The following is a 16,124-nucleotide window of genomic DNA, read 5'->3' on the forward strand; positions in this document are numbered from 1 at the left end:
AACCTTTTCTGCATATTTGTAGCCTTTGAGACAAAATGGCTATTGTTTTGGCTGTTGATGCCTTAAAATGAAATATTGTTTCATTTAGAGGCCTGACAAAGTCAAACTGTTCAGTATTTCACATTAAATAAGCAAAGATTAGAGAAAAGTAAGAAATAAATAATCTAAATTTGAGTATCAGAACAATGTTTTTCCTCTTTCCTGTCCCACCGATCATCTCATGATCGCTCAGATGTATCTCTCTTTCGACACCTTGGAGGGGTCCTGACCCTTTTGGAACTACTTTTACATCCACTGAACAGCTGTTCTGACACCACAAAGGATGCCCAGCTCATGTTAGGTTTTATGGTATCTAATCAAATGCTTGACCATAGCAAACACTATTGCAGTGACATCTACGGTAATGTTGTATACACATTTATTTAATGACAACAGCTTCTCATGAAAGGAAGTTTGCAAAAAAAGATCAATTTAATCAATGTATTGACAGCAGTCCATGCCAAATATAATTTCTATTCAGCATGAGCCACTTGATGAATAATAAGTAATATAGGGGCTGAGAGAGAATGAGAGAGAAAATTGAAATAAAAAATGAATTCAAAACTTCCTGGGGGAAGAAAAACTGGCGCTACCATGGAAGCAGCAAACTCTATCAGAGTATGTCACAGCCTGAGGGAAAACCACAGAGCAGCAAATTAAACCACACTGAGGGCCTTCAAAATCTGCCTCCTGTTTTTATTTGATCTCTTTTCTTATTATTGCAATTTCATCATCATGAAACCAATTACCAATCGCATTATATTGGTAAACTATATCTCGTTTTATATTCTTTTTTTTTAAATCTAGATTTATTTAGTATTCATTTATTTCCTTACTTTTGTCTTTTAAGTACTTTCTGGTTTTCTTTGTCTTCTGTGACTATAAGCTAAATATCTCTGGGTTTTGGACTGCTATCTGATAAAAACAAGACATTTTATAGACCAAACAAAAAATTGATGAATCCAACAGATGAATCACTGATGAAAGTCACTTGTTGCAGCTCTTATATAATGTGATATTTGTGGAAATGCTTTGTGCCTGATGGAAATGTGTGACTATCAAATTCTGCTATCAGATTGTACTTGCCATAACAAGGCGATCATTTTATTTATTCATTTTATTTGGCTTACAGTAAAAAAAACAAACCATACCATGCACATTTTATTTTACTATGTTGTAATGTGAAAACCATTGTTGTACCTTTTTTTTTTTTTTACATTCTGAATGTACTACTTATCATAAACCTACTTTGGCAATAGTGGACTTGATTATGGCTGACATTTGAAGCAGTTATAGATCTTGACCGCTGGGGGTCGCTGTAGATTTTCTGCAGTTTCTTGAGGTAGCGGCGCAGAAACGTCGCACTCTCTCATTGGCTGTTGGCGGCTGGGGTCAAACAATATTGCGCATGCTCAGATAGCCTTTTTTCGGTCAGCGACTGAAATCTGTCAGATCAGCGGAGCGTACATTCCCTTAATACCTTCAAATATTTCACAGTACTTTCTTCACCAAGTCAACGCTTGAGACGTAACTCTAGCTCGAGGTGTCATCGGATTTAGATCCTAACTTTTCGACGTCTGAAGCCGAAGGAAACCGCAAAGAATGACGAGCAGTATAAAGCGGAAAGAAGAAAGTCATCTGCAGAATGGGGGTGTAAAACAGTCCACATGGAGCAAAGCCTTCAACAGTAATACTGTCTGGGAAGAGAAGGTCAGTCAGTTGCCCTTTTAAAAATTAGCCCAGCCGTTATATTGTTGAAGTTGCCATTAGTTAGCTAACCCAAAGTTCTCAGTGCACCTATTTTGTTGTCAGGTGTTTATAAAGATGGCTAATCTTGAGCTAGCTACCATGCTAAGGATTAATCTGATCTGAAATTAATACCTTTCAACTATCTCTGCGGTTTGGGTATACTTAAATACAAAGAAGCCGACGACATGCTAATGGTGCTGGATTTTACTCATTGAATTCAAGGGATCAAGGCAATGAAATGCCAGAATATTCTCTCACGTTACTGTCTATTAGTCTTTATTTATTGATTGATTAACTGTTTAGTTAATCAATTAATGTAGATTAAAATGCCAAAAAAGGGAGAAAATCCTCACCTTTTGCTTGATAAATGACTGAATCGAGTATCAAGTCATAGTTTTCAGTAAATTTACTGTTGATTGATAAATTGACTAATAGTCACTATTGCAAGCTTGTTGTGATAAAGTGTATTTCCACAACAGTGTGTGTTTTCCCCCTAAACCAGAACCCAATCTTACTATCTAACCATAAGCTAAGTTTACCTAAATGAAGCCCTAACCAACACCACAGAGGTCAGTGCCACAAGAGACAATGGCGACATCATTGGCATCTCGCTGTCTAGTCAAAACATTAGATTATGCATTCTTGTTATCAACAGTAGGCCTGTTGTTGTTTTTCTGTGGAGGGAAATAGCCCTGCTTACCTGCATCAGGACGAGATTTGGGCATGCTTTTCCGTAACGCACACTCCATGAAATACATTTCCCAAATAGGAAACATCAGAAAGAGAATGTGAAATTAAGATGATTATAATGCATTATTCAATATTAATGTTTGTAAGCGGCATTGTTCTCAAGTCAGTATTGGCATTACATCATTTCAATCAAGTTCCTGTGTTTTCTTTTATCAGGACGAGTTTTTAGATGTGATTTACTGGCTTCGGCAAATTATTGCAGTAATCCTTGGTGTGATATGGGGCGTTGCACCATTGAAAGGATTCCTGGGAATTGCCATGTAAGTATTGTGTGCAGCCTGTCTCAACCTTACTTTAACTGAGCCTAGAAGTCTCTTCATAAACTGATTGTACCAAAGGAAACCCTGAAAAGTTAATACTTCCATGTGTTTGCCTCATTAGATTCTGCATCATCAACGCTGGCGTCCTGTATGTATACTTCAGCAGCTTTCTGCAGATCGATGAGGAAGAGTATGGTGGCACGTGGGAACTCACCAAAGAAGGCTTCATGACATCTTTTGCTCTGTTTCTGGTGGGAATTTCTAACATTTATGGAAACATACAATTGTTAACCCAATTGTTTCTTTGGGTTCTCAGAGTAGACAGTGCCAAGATGAGTTTAACATGATGATTAATTCATGTTGGATGTCAGATTCAGTTGCATTGAGCACCACTGTTTTGGGTGATGATTTACAAACTGCACTGGCATCTTATGCTTACTTCAGTTTTAAATTAAACAAGACCTAGTGTATAGTCTCTGCGAGACTGCTAAAAACGTTTTCATGTTCATTATGTTGTCTTGTTGTAAATTAATGTTGTATTTCTTAAATGGGTGACCTTTTAAAATATTGATTTAGAAATTGCAAATTCAGGTTTCAAATCTACACTGTGTCGACTTTAACAGTTGAGGGGGAAAGGGAGATGTGCACACATCAAAGATCTAAATCTAAATTAGAAGTTTAATTTAGTGATTCTTCATGCTTTGTGGTTCACTGCATTAGTAACATAGAAAGGTCACAATCATGAGTGAAATGTGGTGAAATCTTTGGTCGTTGAGTCCACTGGCAGCCTATTTAGAGCTTTTGCAACTAATTTGAATACGACATGAAATGGTGTCAGAATACATTGGCGAGCTAGCGTAAAGCTACTGCCAAAAAAACATTGATACTTTAAACTCACTCTGCAGAACTTGCCTTCCGTCTTTTCCCTGGAGGTTTTTGCAATGCATAGGCCAGCGCTATGGCCAAAGGTTATTTGTTTTCCTACATCTGCAAAACATAAGCAGATGAAGTGTCTCTTATTTTCTATTGATCAGTCAGTTTGTAATGTGTTCACTGTGCTATGAAATGACTCAATTTGCTGTTTGTGAAACATGATTTGATCATTAGTGTCTAATCGGCCCTTTTTTTTCTCTCTTCACCAGGTGGTGTGGATAATCTTTTACACAGCTCTACATTATGACTGAGAGGAATCCATAGGACACTAAATACAAACATTTCTGTTGAAGTAAATTGTCAAGACAAAGGAACTCCATGGCTTGAGGGGTGTCAACGCTCCTACATACAGTATGACTTTTCAGTGTGCAGTGCATCATGGGAATCCCAGTTTTGATTAATAAGATCCTACAAGACCACTGTGATGAACATGTTCAAATACTGTACATCTGTCTAATTTGGGGGGGGTTCCTTTTTAAGGCACCATCCATTACACTCCCCATATGTTATATTTCCTTCCTCACTTCATTGTCGTCATCTCTGATAAAACACTAACAAATACAGAAAGCAAATAGTTCAGCTGAGATTGGTTGCAGTTCTATTTATCATGATGTAAATCAGTGTAAGGATTCTATCATTTTTTTTGGTTTACTACAGGCCTTTCTTCTTTAGGAGAGTGACATGAATGCAGATTTTAGACTGTAAAGATAACAACCAGTATGTGTATTTGTCCCAGTTCACTGTCAATTAAGTAGCAGGGACTGGGCAATAAAAACAGTCTCTTCGTATAGTCATTAGGGTTCAGTCGGTTCATGAGTGTGAAGTGTTTGCTTTTTAATTTAGGGACTAAACGCACCATATTGGATGTATAAAACTACCACTAAATGATTAATTCTGTGGCTTCGCTGTTAAACCATCTCTCTGAAATGTCACTCCAAAATTATGAGTTTGCCTTTTTAAGAAAATAATCTGATGAAATAATTAAAGTAAAGCACATTAGAGGTTACTAGCTACAGTATGTGTCTGTGGTTTTGAGGGTGGAGTCATCTATTTTGATGAAATATTGATGTGAATCATGTTTTTCGCTTTTGTTCTTTTTGCTCCCTGGATATAAACAAATAATTTTTGAATGAAATCTGTCAATTGTTATTTCTCCGAAGAGGGTCTGGTGTCCAACAAATCTGAAGAAACGTAGCCAACCGCAGCTGAAATCGCACTCGTACTTATTTTAACAACAAAAACAAATGCTGGTGGTAAGATACACATATCAGCTGATATCCAATCCCGATGCCAGTATCTACCAGTAGTGTCAATGCACTGTTACTTCATTCAGGAACTGATTACCATCGAAGTCATGTGTCCATTCAAATTATTTCCTCAAAGCAAAGAGGGAGGAAACATGCATGCCATTTTCAGATGCAAATGTTCACAGATTAGAGATGAAAACTGGTCTGTGCACTGCCATGACTTGCTGTTTGTATATCTAGATGTCATTTATTAATGGCATTAGTTAGGAGGGTAGAAATAATCTAAATGTATTTTTTTTTCTCACATGTAGCTTCCAGATCAAAGTCTTACCTGTCTTGTTTTGAAATTAATTTAAACTTGTCTGTAAATTCTGTACAATGTCCCTTTTGTCAAATCCACCTTGTATTACACAGATTTATTTGTACTTATGTTATATCTTGTTTGATGTAACATATTTCTCAGTATTTTATAGTGACAAACTTTTAACAACAGTTCTTGCAAAGGTCTTGTAATGATACTGTTATATTAGATACGCAGCTGGTGTTTGAAAGGATTGTATTTTCTGATCAAATCTTTTGGGAATCATTAAACATGGGCTTTATTTGGCCTCCATTTTCAAAGAGATGGCATTTTATGTTATTTTCTTGAAATGTAGAAGACATTCTAGTGCAGTTGTTTTTGTCAGATGATTAATTCAGTTATTGTTAAAAGCACGTTTTCACATTGAACTGTATGCTGGTGTTACCAAGAAGCAGAGTTTCCTTTTATTGAAATTGTACTGCAATTTATAAGCGAGCTTGCTTTTTTTTGTGCCATTTTATGGAAACCCATTTCTGCAAAACAAAAATGGGTGAAATGGTAGAAATTACAAAATAAAAATACTCATGGTAAGTCAAAATTATAAGATCTTATTAAAGTTATGAGAGCTGGTGGAAGAAGTATTGAGATCTTTTACGTGAGTGAAAACAATACCACACAATAAAGATAATCTCTTAAAAAGTGCTGCATTTGTAATTTTACTTATGCAGAAGTACAGAAGACTTAGCAGCAACACTTGGTTAAAGTAGCAAAAGTAAAAGTATTAATTGGATGGCAGAATGCCCCTATCAAGAGTACTAATATTACTGATGGGTTGCTGCGCAAGCAGCATTTTAATGCTGTTGAGCTGATTTCAGCTACTTAATTTACTGCTGGTTGCATTATATTTTGTAAGCTGATCATATGGTTTGTATGTAAGACCCTCATCTTCAAACGTATATTGTACCGCTGTTGGATAAATTCAATGCAGTAAAAAAAAGTACAATATTTCTCTCATGCATGTAGTGGAGAATAATAAGTAGCATACAAATACCTCAAAATTATACTTAAGTACAGTACTGGAGTAAATTAACTTAGTTTCATTCCACCACTGTTTATGGGATACGAAGTCAAAACCTTACTTGGATAATCTTATCCATTTTATTATTATCTTTTTTTCCCTCATTACTACTTTTGTTCTTGTCCTTAATTTACTTTTGCCCAAGTTTAGCTGCTGTATTTTTTCTGTATATTTTGTATTTGGACCTTGTTGGCACCTGCTGGAAAAGAATGACTTTCACCCGACTGTTTTTTCAAACGCATTGACATCATTCATAAAATCTCCGAAGAAAGTCCAGATGATGACGTCACCGACATAGAAGAGAGGAGAAAAAAATGTGACGTAGAGGCCAAGATGGCGGCTCCCCTTTCCACGATGAAATTTTGGAAGCCGGGTAAGTGCGAAAAAAATGTATAAATGAGGCTTTTGGTGTTATTTTTTCCGGGTTTATATTTATTAAAGTGCGGCTGCTGATAGTTCAGTCCGTCTCTGTTTGGCTGCAGCCGCGTTCACAGCAGCTACGTGATCTCTGCAGCAAGTTCAGATGAGCTCGTGTAACGTTAGCTCTGCGGAATCAAAGTAAAACCTGCCAAAATAAAACATACAGGCTGTGAGGCAGAAAGTGCGACACGCTGCGTGAATACATGCCATTAAAATGGCTCAAGTGGAGGGCTTTCACCGCCTATACGTTCTTCATTTCACGCTAAAGCACTGCACTAAACCCTGGCTGTCATCCTCTTAAATCCTCAACCTGCTTACATTTAAATAAAACATCTTATCTTCGCCTTCACCATCTGCTCTGCTCCAGGGTCTGAGGCACCGGGGATCTCAGAGGAGCGCGAGCTCAACACAGAGACCACCGGGTCCCCCATCATCTTCAACCCGCACACCGCCCTCTCCATAGAGAAACAACGGCAGAAACTCCCGGTTTTCAAGGTTTCACATCGCTTCTAAACATGCATTAGTGTAACAATAGTGTGGGAGGAGTGGGTTGAACTTGGTCTAGTGTGCCTGTGTGTCTTCCAGAGATGTTGAATGAATGATTATGAACTTTTTTTTGTTAATTTATTCCTACCCAGCACAGAAACAACATCTTATACTTGGTGGAGAGCTACCAGACTGTCATCATAGTTGGTGAGACGGGATGTGGGAAGACAACACAGATACCTCAGGTTAGTATAATTTAGGCCATGCACCATTTTGGCACTACTTAAAAAAAATGGTTAAAAAGGAGTGAGAACTGGTGCACTTGAATTTGTTAACTGGCTTCTCTGAAAAGGGCAAAATACACTCATACGTCACATACGCAGCACATCTAACAGCTAAAAGCACAACATTGCCGCAGTGGACTGGTACCCTTCATGTGACTTAACTCCCATAGTGGTTTTACATGACCTTGTCTTGATGCTTAGTGGTCTCTCTCTCTTTTTTTTTTAGCAGGGTTTGGACCACATCAGCTAGGGTTTAATTTATGCAGAGTCTGCTGTTCTGCAACATCAGTGTCTCTATATCTCATGCTTTGTACTCCTCTCCTTTTTTTGATCCTTTCAGTACCTGCTGGAGGCTGGCTGGGCAGCGGAAGGGAAGGTGATTGGAGTGACACAGCCTCGACGTGTGGCTGCTATCTCTGTAAGACCTTTTGCTGATGGTCCTGGTCTGCTCCGTCAATGTCATTTCACTGCAAGAAATTTAGTTTACACTGAGGGACACGTGTCTGCTTACGCTTCTATATCCCCTCCCCCCCTCTTTCCTGCTGATAGGTAGCTAACCGAGTAGCAGAGGAGCGGGGGGCCCTGTTGGGACATGAGGTGGGCTACACCATCCGCTTTGATGACTGCTCTGATCCACACGCCACAAGAATCAAGGTATCCCCCCTTCCCTCCATATTTGTGAAGTATTCATCACAAGCTGTCCCGTGTTTGGTTCCTTTCAGTACTTAATTGTGCCTGTGCTCTTCAGTTCCTCACAGACGGCATGCTTGTGCGGGAGATGATGTCTGATCCTCTTTTGAAAAAATACAGGTACGGGATTGTAATTAAGGCGTTACATAGGCTATTTTCACAGCGGATATTTTTACCTGTCATAGAAGGAAAACCACAGGTGTTACTTAAAACAGTGTGACAACTGAGCCAGTGTGAACAATACAAGGACCCTGAAACTGAAGAAGCTAAATGGAATTGGTTTTATTCACACCTCACGCGTTTCCTGCTGTGACAAAATGTGTACTGTTAAAAAGGCCAATTGTTATTGGACATGAAAACTTGTTTTTGTTATCAAGACTGGATTGGATTCACTCTAATATGTTCTAATATTGTGCTGTTATCTTCAGTGTGTTGATGCTTGATGAAGCGCACGAGAGAACCCTGTACACAGACATAGCCATTGGTCTACTAAAGAAGGTAATTCCAGCTGATTCTGTCAGTGGAACAATTCACTTTTTAACTTTAATTCATACTTCACTAGCCATGAGAATAATCTGAGAAAGTTGTGACTTCCACTTTCCACTTTAACCCTGACTCTGCCTCTCAGTTCCCACAGTTTTTTTGTGTTCTCTGATTCGTCTCCAGATTCAGAAAAAGCGACGAGACCTGAGGCTGATTGTGGCCTCTGCCACTTTGGATGCCAAGGTGACTGCATCATTAAGATGAGCAGATATGCATGATTAGCGAGAGGAGAGAAACAAAGACAGACAGACAGACAGACAGACAGACAGAGGAAAAGTTGATGTCAGGTCAGATCACATTGTACTGACATCTGCGATACACTGATGAAAGAAAGACACAATCAGGTCACGACTGTGCTCAGCATTAAACAAGTCAGCTGAAATGCCATATCAGACATCTACTGTACTTTGTGTTTAAAAAGGCTTTTATCTACACATGCACATTATTTAGTTATACGGCAGCAGTGTGTCAGATTGAGGGCAGCAAGAGTATTTCATTGCTCTGCAAAACATTTGCAAAATAGCAGTTGATAAAAAAGAACATTAACTTCCACTTTAAATATAGCCATGTTTGCTATATTAACTGGCAAATGTTACTTTTCATAATTTCTCATTCAACTTAGCTGGAAGCTGTGTAACCTGTTCTTATATAGTAAATCCTCCATTTTGCTTAAAAAGTTAGTTAGAAATGCCTCATTAACATTCCCTTTAACACCTTCATCTGAAGAAATTCCATGACTTCTTCAACCTGAATGAGTCCGGCGATCCCAACAAGGACACGTGTGGGATTCTAACAGTGGAGGGACGCACCTTTCCCGTGGATGTCTTTTACACTGTCAGGTAGTCAACGCACGTAATCCAGTCTGAGGAAATGGTGTATGATCTGCATATTTGTTTTTAACTCTGAAGAGGCATTTGTCTGTTCTCAGTCCTGTCCCAGACTATGTGAAGGCCACAGTGGAGACAGTGCTGAAGATCCACGAGACAGAGGATGATGGAGATGTCCTAGCTTTTCTTACTGGGCAGGTTAGTGACCACATCTAATACTACTCATCCCCACTAATCCCATTTGTTATTTTATTACTATATTGTAGTGTGGCCGGTCTTTTTTTCTTTTCTTTGTCTTAGTCATGTGCTTATCATTGTCATATCATTGCCCCTTGTATTCTTCCCCTCAGGAAGAGGTGGAGAAAGTGGTGTCCCTTCTGCAGGAACAGGCCAGGTCTCTGTCACGATACGGCATGAAGAAACACCTTAGAATTTTGCCCATGTACTCTGGTCTACCTTACGCCGAGCAGATGAAGGTCTTTGAGCGGATGCCCTCCTCTGTTCGCAAGGTAAGTGTGCTGCCTTTGTTTTTGTGCGTTGATAAGAGAGAGGAAATGTACTTTCATAGTTGGTGAAATTTGCATTTCCACTATTTGGTGTGTATTTCAAAATCTAGGCAACACCAAAAAGTATCCCGATAATCAGACTGAATTTCATTTCACTGCTTTCATTCCATTTGAATTGCTGAACAAATCAGAGATATGGACGGTGATTCAAAGGTCTGGAACCAGCTAACCAAAAAATACTAAAAGATTAAAATTCTTAACATTGATTCTAGTGGATGTATTTTAACTCATGGAACAATAAATTTAGTAGTCATCCATTTATCACAGTCCATTTTTTGTATCTCTCATAAAGCCCTGTTATACTTTACATTGGTATTGTGGGTTATATGTATATTATATGTAAATGGCAGAGATGCTAATTAATATCACACAAACTGATGACTTCCATAAATGACCTCTATTGCAGGTAAATCAACCATATTATGTTGGAATCAATAAAGTGAACACAACCTTCTTATAGAATATTTTGACAACAGTACAAATGTTGACGTAAGAGACAATAGCTGGTAAAATAGTGTAATTTACAAGCATTTGACTTATTCCTGCCATGTTTCTTCCAGGTTGTGGTGGCCACTAACATAGCTGAGACCTCCATCACTATAAATGGAGTTGTATTTGTCATCGACTGTGCGTTTGTGAAGCTGCGAGCGTATAATCCTCACACTGCCATTGAATCGCTGGTGGTCACTCCAATCTCCAAGGCTTCGGCCAGCCAGAGGGCTGGGAGAGCCGGACGAAACCGACCTGGGAAATGCTTTAGACTATACACAGGTCTGTGTGAGTGTGCAGGAATCAAAGAAGTGTTGTAACGCCTGTGAGAGGAATTTGTGCATTGTAAACATTTGTGGGAAAGTGTTGTAGTCTTATCCTCCTCCCTCCGCCCTCTCTGCCTGTGTTTCTGTCACACTTTGTCTTTTCCCTCCCTGTGTTTTTTATTGCCTCTGTTCCTTTCATCAGAGGAGGACTTTGAGAAACTGCCTGCCTCTACTGTGCCAGAGATGCAGCGCACCAATTTGGCCCCTGTCATCCTGCAGCTCAAAGCATTAGGCATTGACAACGTGCTGCGGTTCAGCTTCCTTTCTGTGAGTACGTCTCTTTGCATCCACAGGGTGGCTGTGATGTGTTCACCCACTGTGAAAGGAATTGTACTTTATATTTTAATTAGCGAGAATGGCCCCTGGCCTCTGGGGGAAAATGCATGGAAACCATAAAATGAATGCAGTCGTTATGTATTTGTGCTTTAAAAGATGTAATGACAAGACTTCCCAAGTACTCCAGATTCTCACTTAATTCTGTCTTCCAGAGTGAATATTGTAATTGTTATTCTTTCTAATTTTGCAGCCTCCTCCAGCTCAGACCATGGTTCAGGCTCTCGAGCTGCTCTACGCTCTGGGAGGTAAGAAACAAGGCTGTCAGCAGGGTGGTAAAGTGGGAAAGGGAAAAGGGAAACTGTCCTTCAACTGCAAGACTAGTGTTCAAAATTCTGTGTCGGCAAGCATCTACAAGCTAAGGTGTCCTTGCACATGATGCAGAATCTTAACCAGTTGTGTGTCTGTCGGCAGGTCTGGACCATTACGGCCGTTTGACTGATCCCATGGGCGTGCGGATGGCAGAGTTTCCTCTCAGCCCCATGTTTGCCAAGATGCTCCTAGAGTCGGGAAACTTTGGCTGCTCCAAAGAGGTTGTTACCATAGCAGCGATGATGCAGATTCAGAATGTGTTTGTTGTGCCACCCAATCAGAAGAAAGCTGCCGTAAGTGAAAACAGACTTTCAAAAGCAGCCTGTTGTATATTTGTCAGAAATGCTGTGTCAGCATAGCAATTATCCCATTTTTTGCTATCTCACCCTGCAGGCCCGAGAGCATAGGAAATTTGCAGTAGCTGAGGGAGACCACCTCACCATGCTGAATGTGTATGAAGCATTCATTAAGGTATAGTGCGCGTGTGTATATATGTACAGTATAAAGCTCAGTCAGTGACAGTGAACACAACACTTGGGGCCTGTGAAGTCAGCAAAAGTCAGGGGAAAAAGTCGACTCTGATCAAGACTCTGAACCCTTTTCCTCTTTCCTGCAGCACCAGAAGAGCTCCCAGTGGTGTCAGGAGCACTTCCTTAATTATAAGGGTCTGCTGCGGGCTGTGACTGTACGAGAGCAGCTCCGGCGCCTCATGAACAAGTTTAAGGTGCCACGAACTTCCAGTGAAGGTATGTACGAGTCATGTTTATTTTATGTAATATGTGGGATCGCATCTAGGCAGCTCTCTTGTTTTTTGTTTTTCATCGTATGAATTTGTGCGACTTTGACAAAACCTTCCACCTTTTACATCACTGTCTCTTCATAACTAAAGTGATATGGTAATTTCACGTTCATTGCTATTTTCTTTTGCACAGGTGACCCTGATGTGATCTTGAAGTGCATTGTATTTGGGTTTTTCGCTAACGCAGCCCGCATTCACCATTCTGGTTCCTACCGGTGAGAGTGCTCTTCGTTGTTTATCACTCTTTTATTAGATGTCCAACTTTTCCAAGCAAATAAATTATTTCAGTTCTCGTGCACTTTTAAATCACATGACACACACTCGTATTCATTTGCTCCGCCAGGACTTTGCGAGACGATCGTGAGCTTCACATCCATCCCAACTCTGTGCTGTTTGGAGAGAAACCTCCAAAATGGTACAGTACATTTTCTACTGCAGCATTGCTTCTAATGTGGTGGCTTGTACAATAAACATGGCTTTCTTTTGTTCCCTTATTCTTGTATGCAGAGAATATACAGACATTTATAGTAACTTTTATTCTCTCCTACTTAAAAGTGTTTCCAAAGCTACACTTAAAGTATCTTATATTGTCTTCTTTCCAGGGTTGTTTTCAATGAAGTGGTGCAGACTTCAAAATACTACATGCGTGATGTGACTGCTGTTGAGTCGTCCTGGTTGGTTGAGTTGGCCCCTCACTTTTACAAGCAGGCTAAGGTAGGTCAAAGAAAGAAACCCCATACTCCTGCTTGTTATTGTTTGCATGGAGCTCCAGTTATATTGCTATAAGTTCTGTGTTTAGCTCGTAATATTCTCTGAGCGTCTGACGCCACCATTCATTGACTGCTTTAATAGTCTGCTAACAAGATTATTTTGATTTGACATTAACTGCGTCCTCTCCCTTTTCTCTTTCAGCATGGTTCACTGGCCAGCAAGAGGTCCCGGGTCCTCTAAATCTTGCCATCCTTTCACCACGTTAAGAAGACCCATCTCAAATTGCCACTGTGCCCCTCTCCATTTCATTGTATATAAAGATGGAATATATATTTGTTGTCTCTATCCACATGCACAACCCCATCACAATATGTGGCCATGCTAGAATGGGATTAAATGAATACATTTTTAGTGTTGACGTTAACATGTGACTTGCTTCATTTGAAAGCGTCTGTCTTGCTTTTTGGCAGTGATGTAGTTTATGTTTTGATCTGTGAGAGTAAATGATGATGAATGTGAGATGAGATCAGGCTGTGCCTGACCTAGTGTCCATTCAAGTATGGTCATGTAGTTAACATCATTCATACTTGTACATAGTCAGAGCAGGCTCAGGTCCAGGGAACGGCTCCTGTGCCACAGGCCCGTCCACACCTGGTTCTTGGCTTCATTATTTTTTTAATTGCTGTATTTTCCTGTTGCATGATAAATGGACAATGGAATGTGAGGATGTTTCCCTTTGAGAGACTTATGGCTTATTATTATAATTTTTTTGGCTAATTTGCTTCCCCCACATCCTGGGTGCCTTCATGGTTTTAATTGGTTCACTTTATCTCCAAATTATTTTTGATTTCTTAAACTTTCTGTAGCTTCATACAGAATGAAGTGATATATATTTTTAGGAATTTGCTGCAGAAGGAAATGCATGTCTGTATCTGTTTCAGTCATCCTCCTACATCTAATAATGATACTGTGAAAAGACTGCTTTACTTTTTGATCCTTGTTTTCCACTCCGTATTGCCACTTTACTACAGTCTAGCTCAGACATAGTGGCCTTGTCACCACTCTGTGCCAATTTCCTTTATCAGCCTATTTCACATTTCAATTTCAGATGGAATGTGTAAATGCACCCAAGCATTGTAAATGAAAAGCTGTGAAATCAAAACTTAAAAGTGCCATTTGTTCCTGTGATGACATACATTGCATTCAGACATGCATCCAGAGCCTCAAAGAAACAGTAGCATTTACCCGATTTCAGCCATCTCTTTGGCCATCATAATTGCCTTTCCCCTAACGGGGTGTTTCAGTTTTGAGCAAGTCCTTATTGTACTTTTTGTTTCCTGTTACGTCAACATCATCTACCAGGTGTTCAGTAAAATGGCCAGTTAGTTGTGATTTACATTCCACATTGACTGCATGTGTTTTTATTTGTACTTTATGGTTTTCTTCAGAGGTATTTGGCTCCGAAAGCGTCAGTGAACAGTCCATTAAAGGTTTGTCGTTTTACTCTGCTGGGACTTGCTTTCAAACCAGCAATCTCACTGTCACCAAATTTTACTTCTGTCTGCATGGTTTTTTGTAGATCTTGTTCTTGAGATTACTACTGTAGATTCAGTGAAACTGTAATGAAACCACAGAACAACACACCATACCGTAGATAGGTAAACCAACTTTAATTAGATGGATATACTAATCAAGTACCTTTGCATGTTAAATGGTACTCTGATTTAGACGTATACACTTGAGATCACTTCGTAGACTTATTGCAAAAGAAAACATTTGCGAGATGACTTGTTTATCCGCATTTGTGCTGATACTCTTGAGTATGTATGCAGCCAAAGCAGTAATCTTTAGTCCTGTGTAATTGCTTACCTCTGAGATAAAAACTGTCACCTGCCATTTCTTCCTCACATCCTCAAATAAAGCCTTATTGTCATGCACTGAGTGTTAGCTTTTGATTTATATTTTTCACTTAACTGTTACTCATTACTTTTTATGTAGTGTTCAGTTTTGCCAGGAGGTGTCACTGTTGTACCACAAAAAGTGCCTACCCATGAATGATTCAGAAGATCATCAGTAAGTGTGAGGGCATTTATGAGTGTCTGTGCGTATTAGTTCCCTTTGTGATGTAGTGTGCAACTTCAAAGTGGTTGTTTTTGACACATGGGAAAATGACTTTAATCCATTTAGAGATGCAGTATGGTGAGCATATGGACCTAACTGCAGAGATCTGTTTATATACAGCAGGGGAAAAAAACACTGAGGGAGGTACAGGAAATATTTAAGGATATTTTGCACAAATGTCAGAATATGTCGACCACAGGATTAGCCACTGAAAGTTACACAAGATCCACATTTATTTGTATTGATGATGTAGTTGAAGTTGAAGGTCCAGGGTTTTGTTGTGTGTGTTTATTTGGGTATATGCAACACTAAAGCACAATATTACCTGACATGACAAGGGTTTTAAAGTGGGTCCTGCTTTATTACTTAATCTTAGAAATCTCCCCAATCTTGAGATCAAAATCTCATTTTAAGACACTCATTATCTCAGTTTTGTGCTCAAAAGTTGCGTATTCCTAAATAAATGTGTTGAATCAAATTACCACAGAACAAATCTGGGGTCAGGTAGTATTTTAGCATGGAAATTTATTTATCATTTATTTTTTACCAAAAAATTTAAGGCTTGGCTCCTGTATTTTTATTTTTTTTCACCTAATCTTGAGTGTTACAGAGGGGCCCTGTGTCAAAATCAAGTTTAATACCTACTATTTCAAATGATATTATGCTTACAAGGTACATGTCCTTCAACACATTTGTGTTTCATCAAATGATCACAAACTAACTGACATATGGCAAACCTGCATGGTAGTATCCCAGCATAGAAAAGGTGGTTGGTTTCAGGGGAAAATGTGTTGAAGAAATGTGGCTCAATATGGCTCCCACCAAACCCAGCTAATGCCCACCGGAGGGCAGGTGTTCAG

At 39.3% G+C, this 16,124-nt stretch overlaps 2 protein-coding genes across 2 annotated transcripts; both read left to right on the forward strand.

The window, feature by feature from the left end:
• Positions 1-1,571: 1,571 nt before the first annotated feature.
• Positions 1,572-5,599, forward strand: rab5if (RAB5 interacting factor). The gene is made up of 4 exons (XM_070910200.1): positions 1,572-1,749; positions 2,695-2,798; positions 2,920-3,049; positions 3,941-5,599. Exons 1-4 carry the CDS (start codon positions 1,642-1,644, stop codon positions 3,980-3,982), a joined length of 384 nt encoding a protein of 127 aa, XP_070766301.1. The 5' UTR covers positions 1,572-1,641; the 3' UTR covers positions 3,983-5,599.
• Positions 5,600-6,690: 1,091 nt separating this feature from the next.
• Positions 6,691-15,080, forward strand: dhx35 (DEAH-box helicase 35). The gene is made up of 21 exons (XM_070909954.1): positions 6,691-6,730; positions 7,145-7,272; positions 7,416-7,508; positions 7,888-7,965; positions 8,097-8,201; positions 8,296-8,357; positions 8,666-8,735; positions 8,904-8,963; positions 9,507-9,619; positions 9,709-9,805; positions 9,958-10,116; positions 10,734-10,944; positions 11,131-11,255; positions 11,515-11,569; positions 11,736-11,926; positions 12,027-12,104; positions 12,250-12,379; positions 12,566-12,647; positions 12,776-12,847; positions 13,035-13,146; positions 13,345-15,080. Exons 1-21 carry the CDS (start codon positions 6,691-6,693, stop codon positions 13,381-13,383), a joined length of 2,100 nt encoding a protein of 699 aa, XP_070766055.1. The 3' UTR covers positions 13,384-15,080.
• Positions 15,081-16,124: the final 1,044 nt, after the last annotated feature.

Source organism: Enoplosus armatus, chromosome 8 (assembly GCF_043641665.1).
Source record: "Enoplosus armatus isolate fEnoArm2 chromosome 8, fEnoArm2.hap1, whole genome shotgun sequence".
NCBI classification, from domain to species: Eukaryota; Metazoa; Chordata; class Actinopteri; order Centrarchiformes; family Enoplosidae; genus Enoplosus; species Enoplosus armatus.

What these genes read in the sequence shown, in the direction of transcription:
- rab5if (XM_070910200.1), top strand. Translation starts at nt 1,642, where the DNA reads ATGACGAGCAGTATAAAGCGGAAAGAAGAAAGTCATCTGCAGAATGGG. An exon ending in ATACTGTCTGGGAAGAGAAG is followed by an intron (nt 1,750 to 2,694) that starts GTCAGTCAGTTG and finishes TTCTTTTATCAG; the next exon opens with GACGAGTTTTTAGATGTGAT. An exon ending in CATCTTTTGCTCTGTTTCTG is followed by an intron (nt 3,050 to 3,940) that starts GTGGGAATTTCT and finishes TCTCTTCACCAG; the next exon opens with GTGGTGTGGATAATCTTTTA.
- dhx35 (XM_070909954.1), top strand. Translation starts at nt 6,691, where the DNA reads ATGGCGGCTCCCCTTTCCACGATGAAATTTTGGAAGCCGG. An exon ending in GATGTCTTTTACACTGTCAG is followed by an intron (nt 9,620 to 9,708) that starts GTAGTCAACGCA and finishes GTCTGTTCTCAG; the next exon opens with TCCTGTCCCAGACTATGTGA. An exon ending in GCCACGAACTTCCAGTGAAG is followed by an intron (nt 12,380 to 12,565) that starts GTATGTACGAGT and finishes TCTTTTGCACAG; the next exon opens with GTGACCCTGATGTGATCTTG.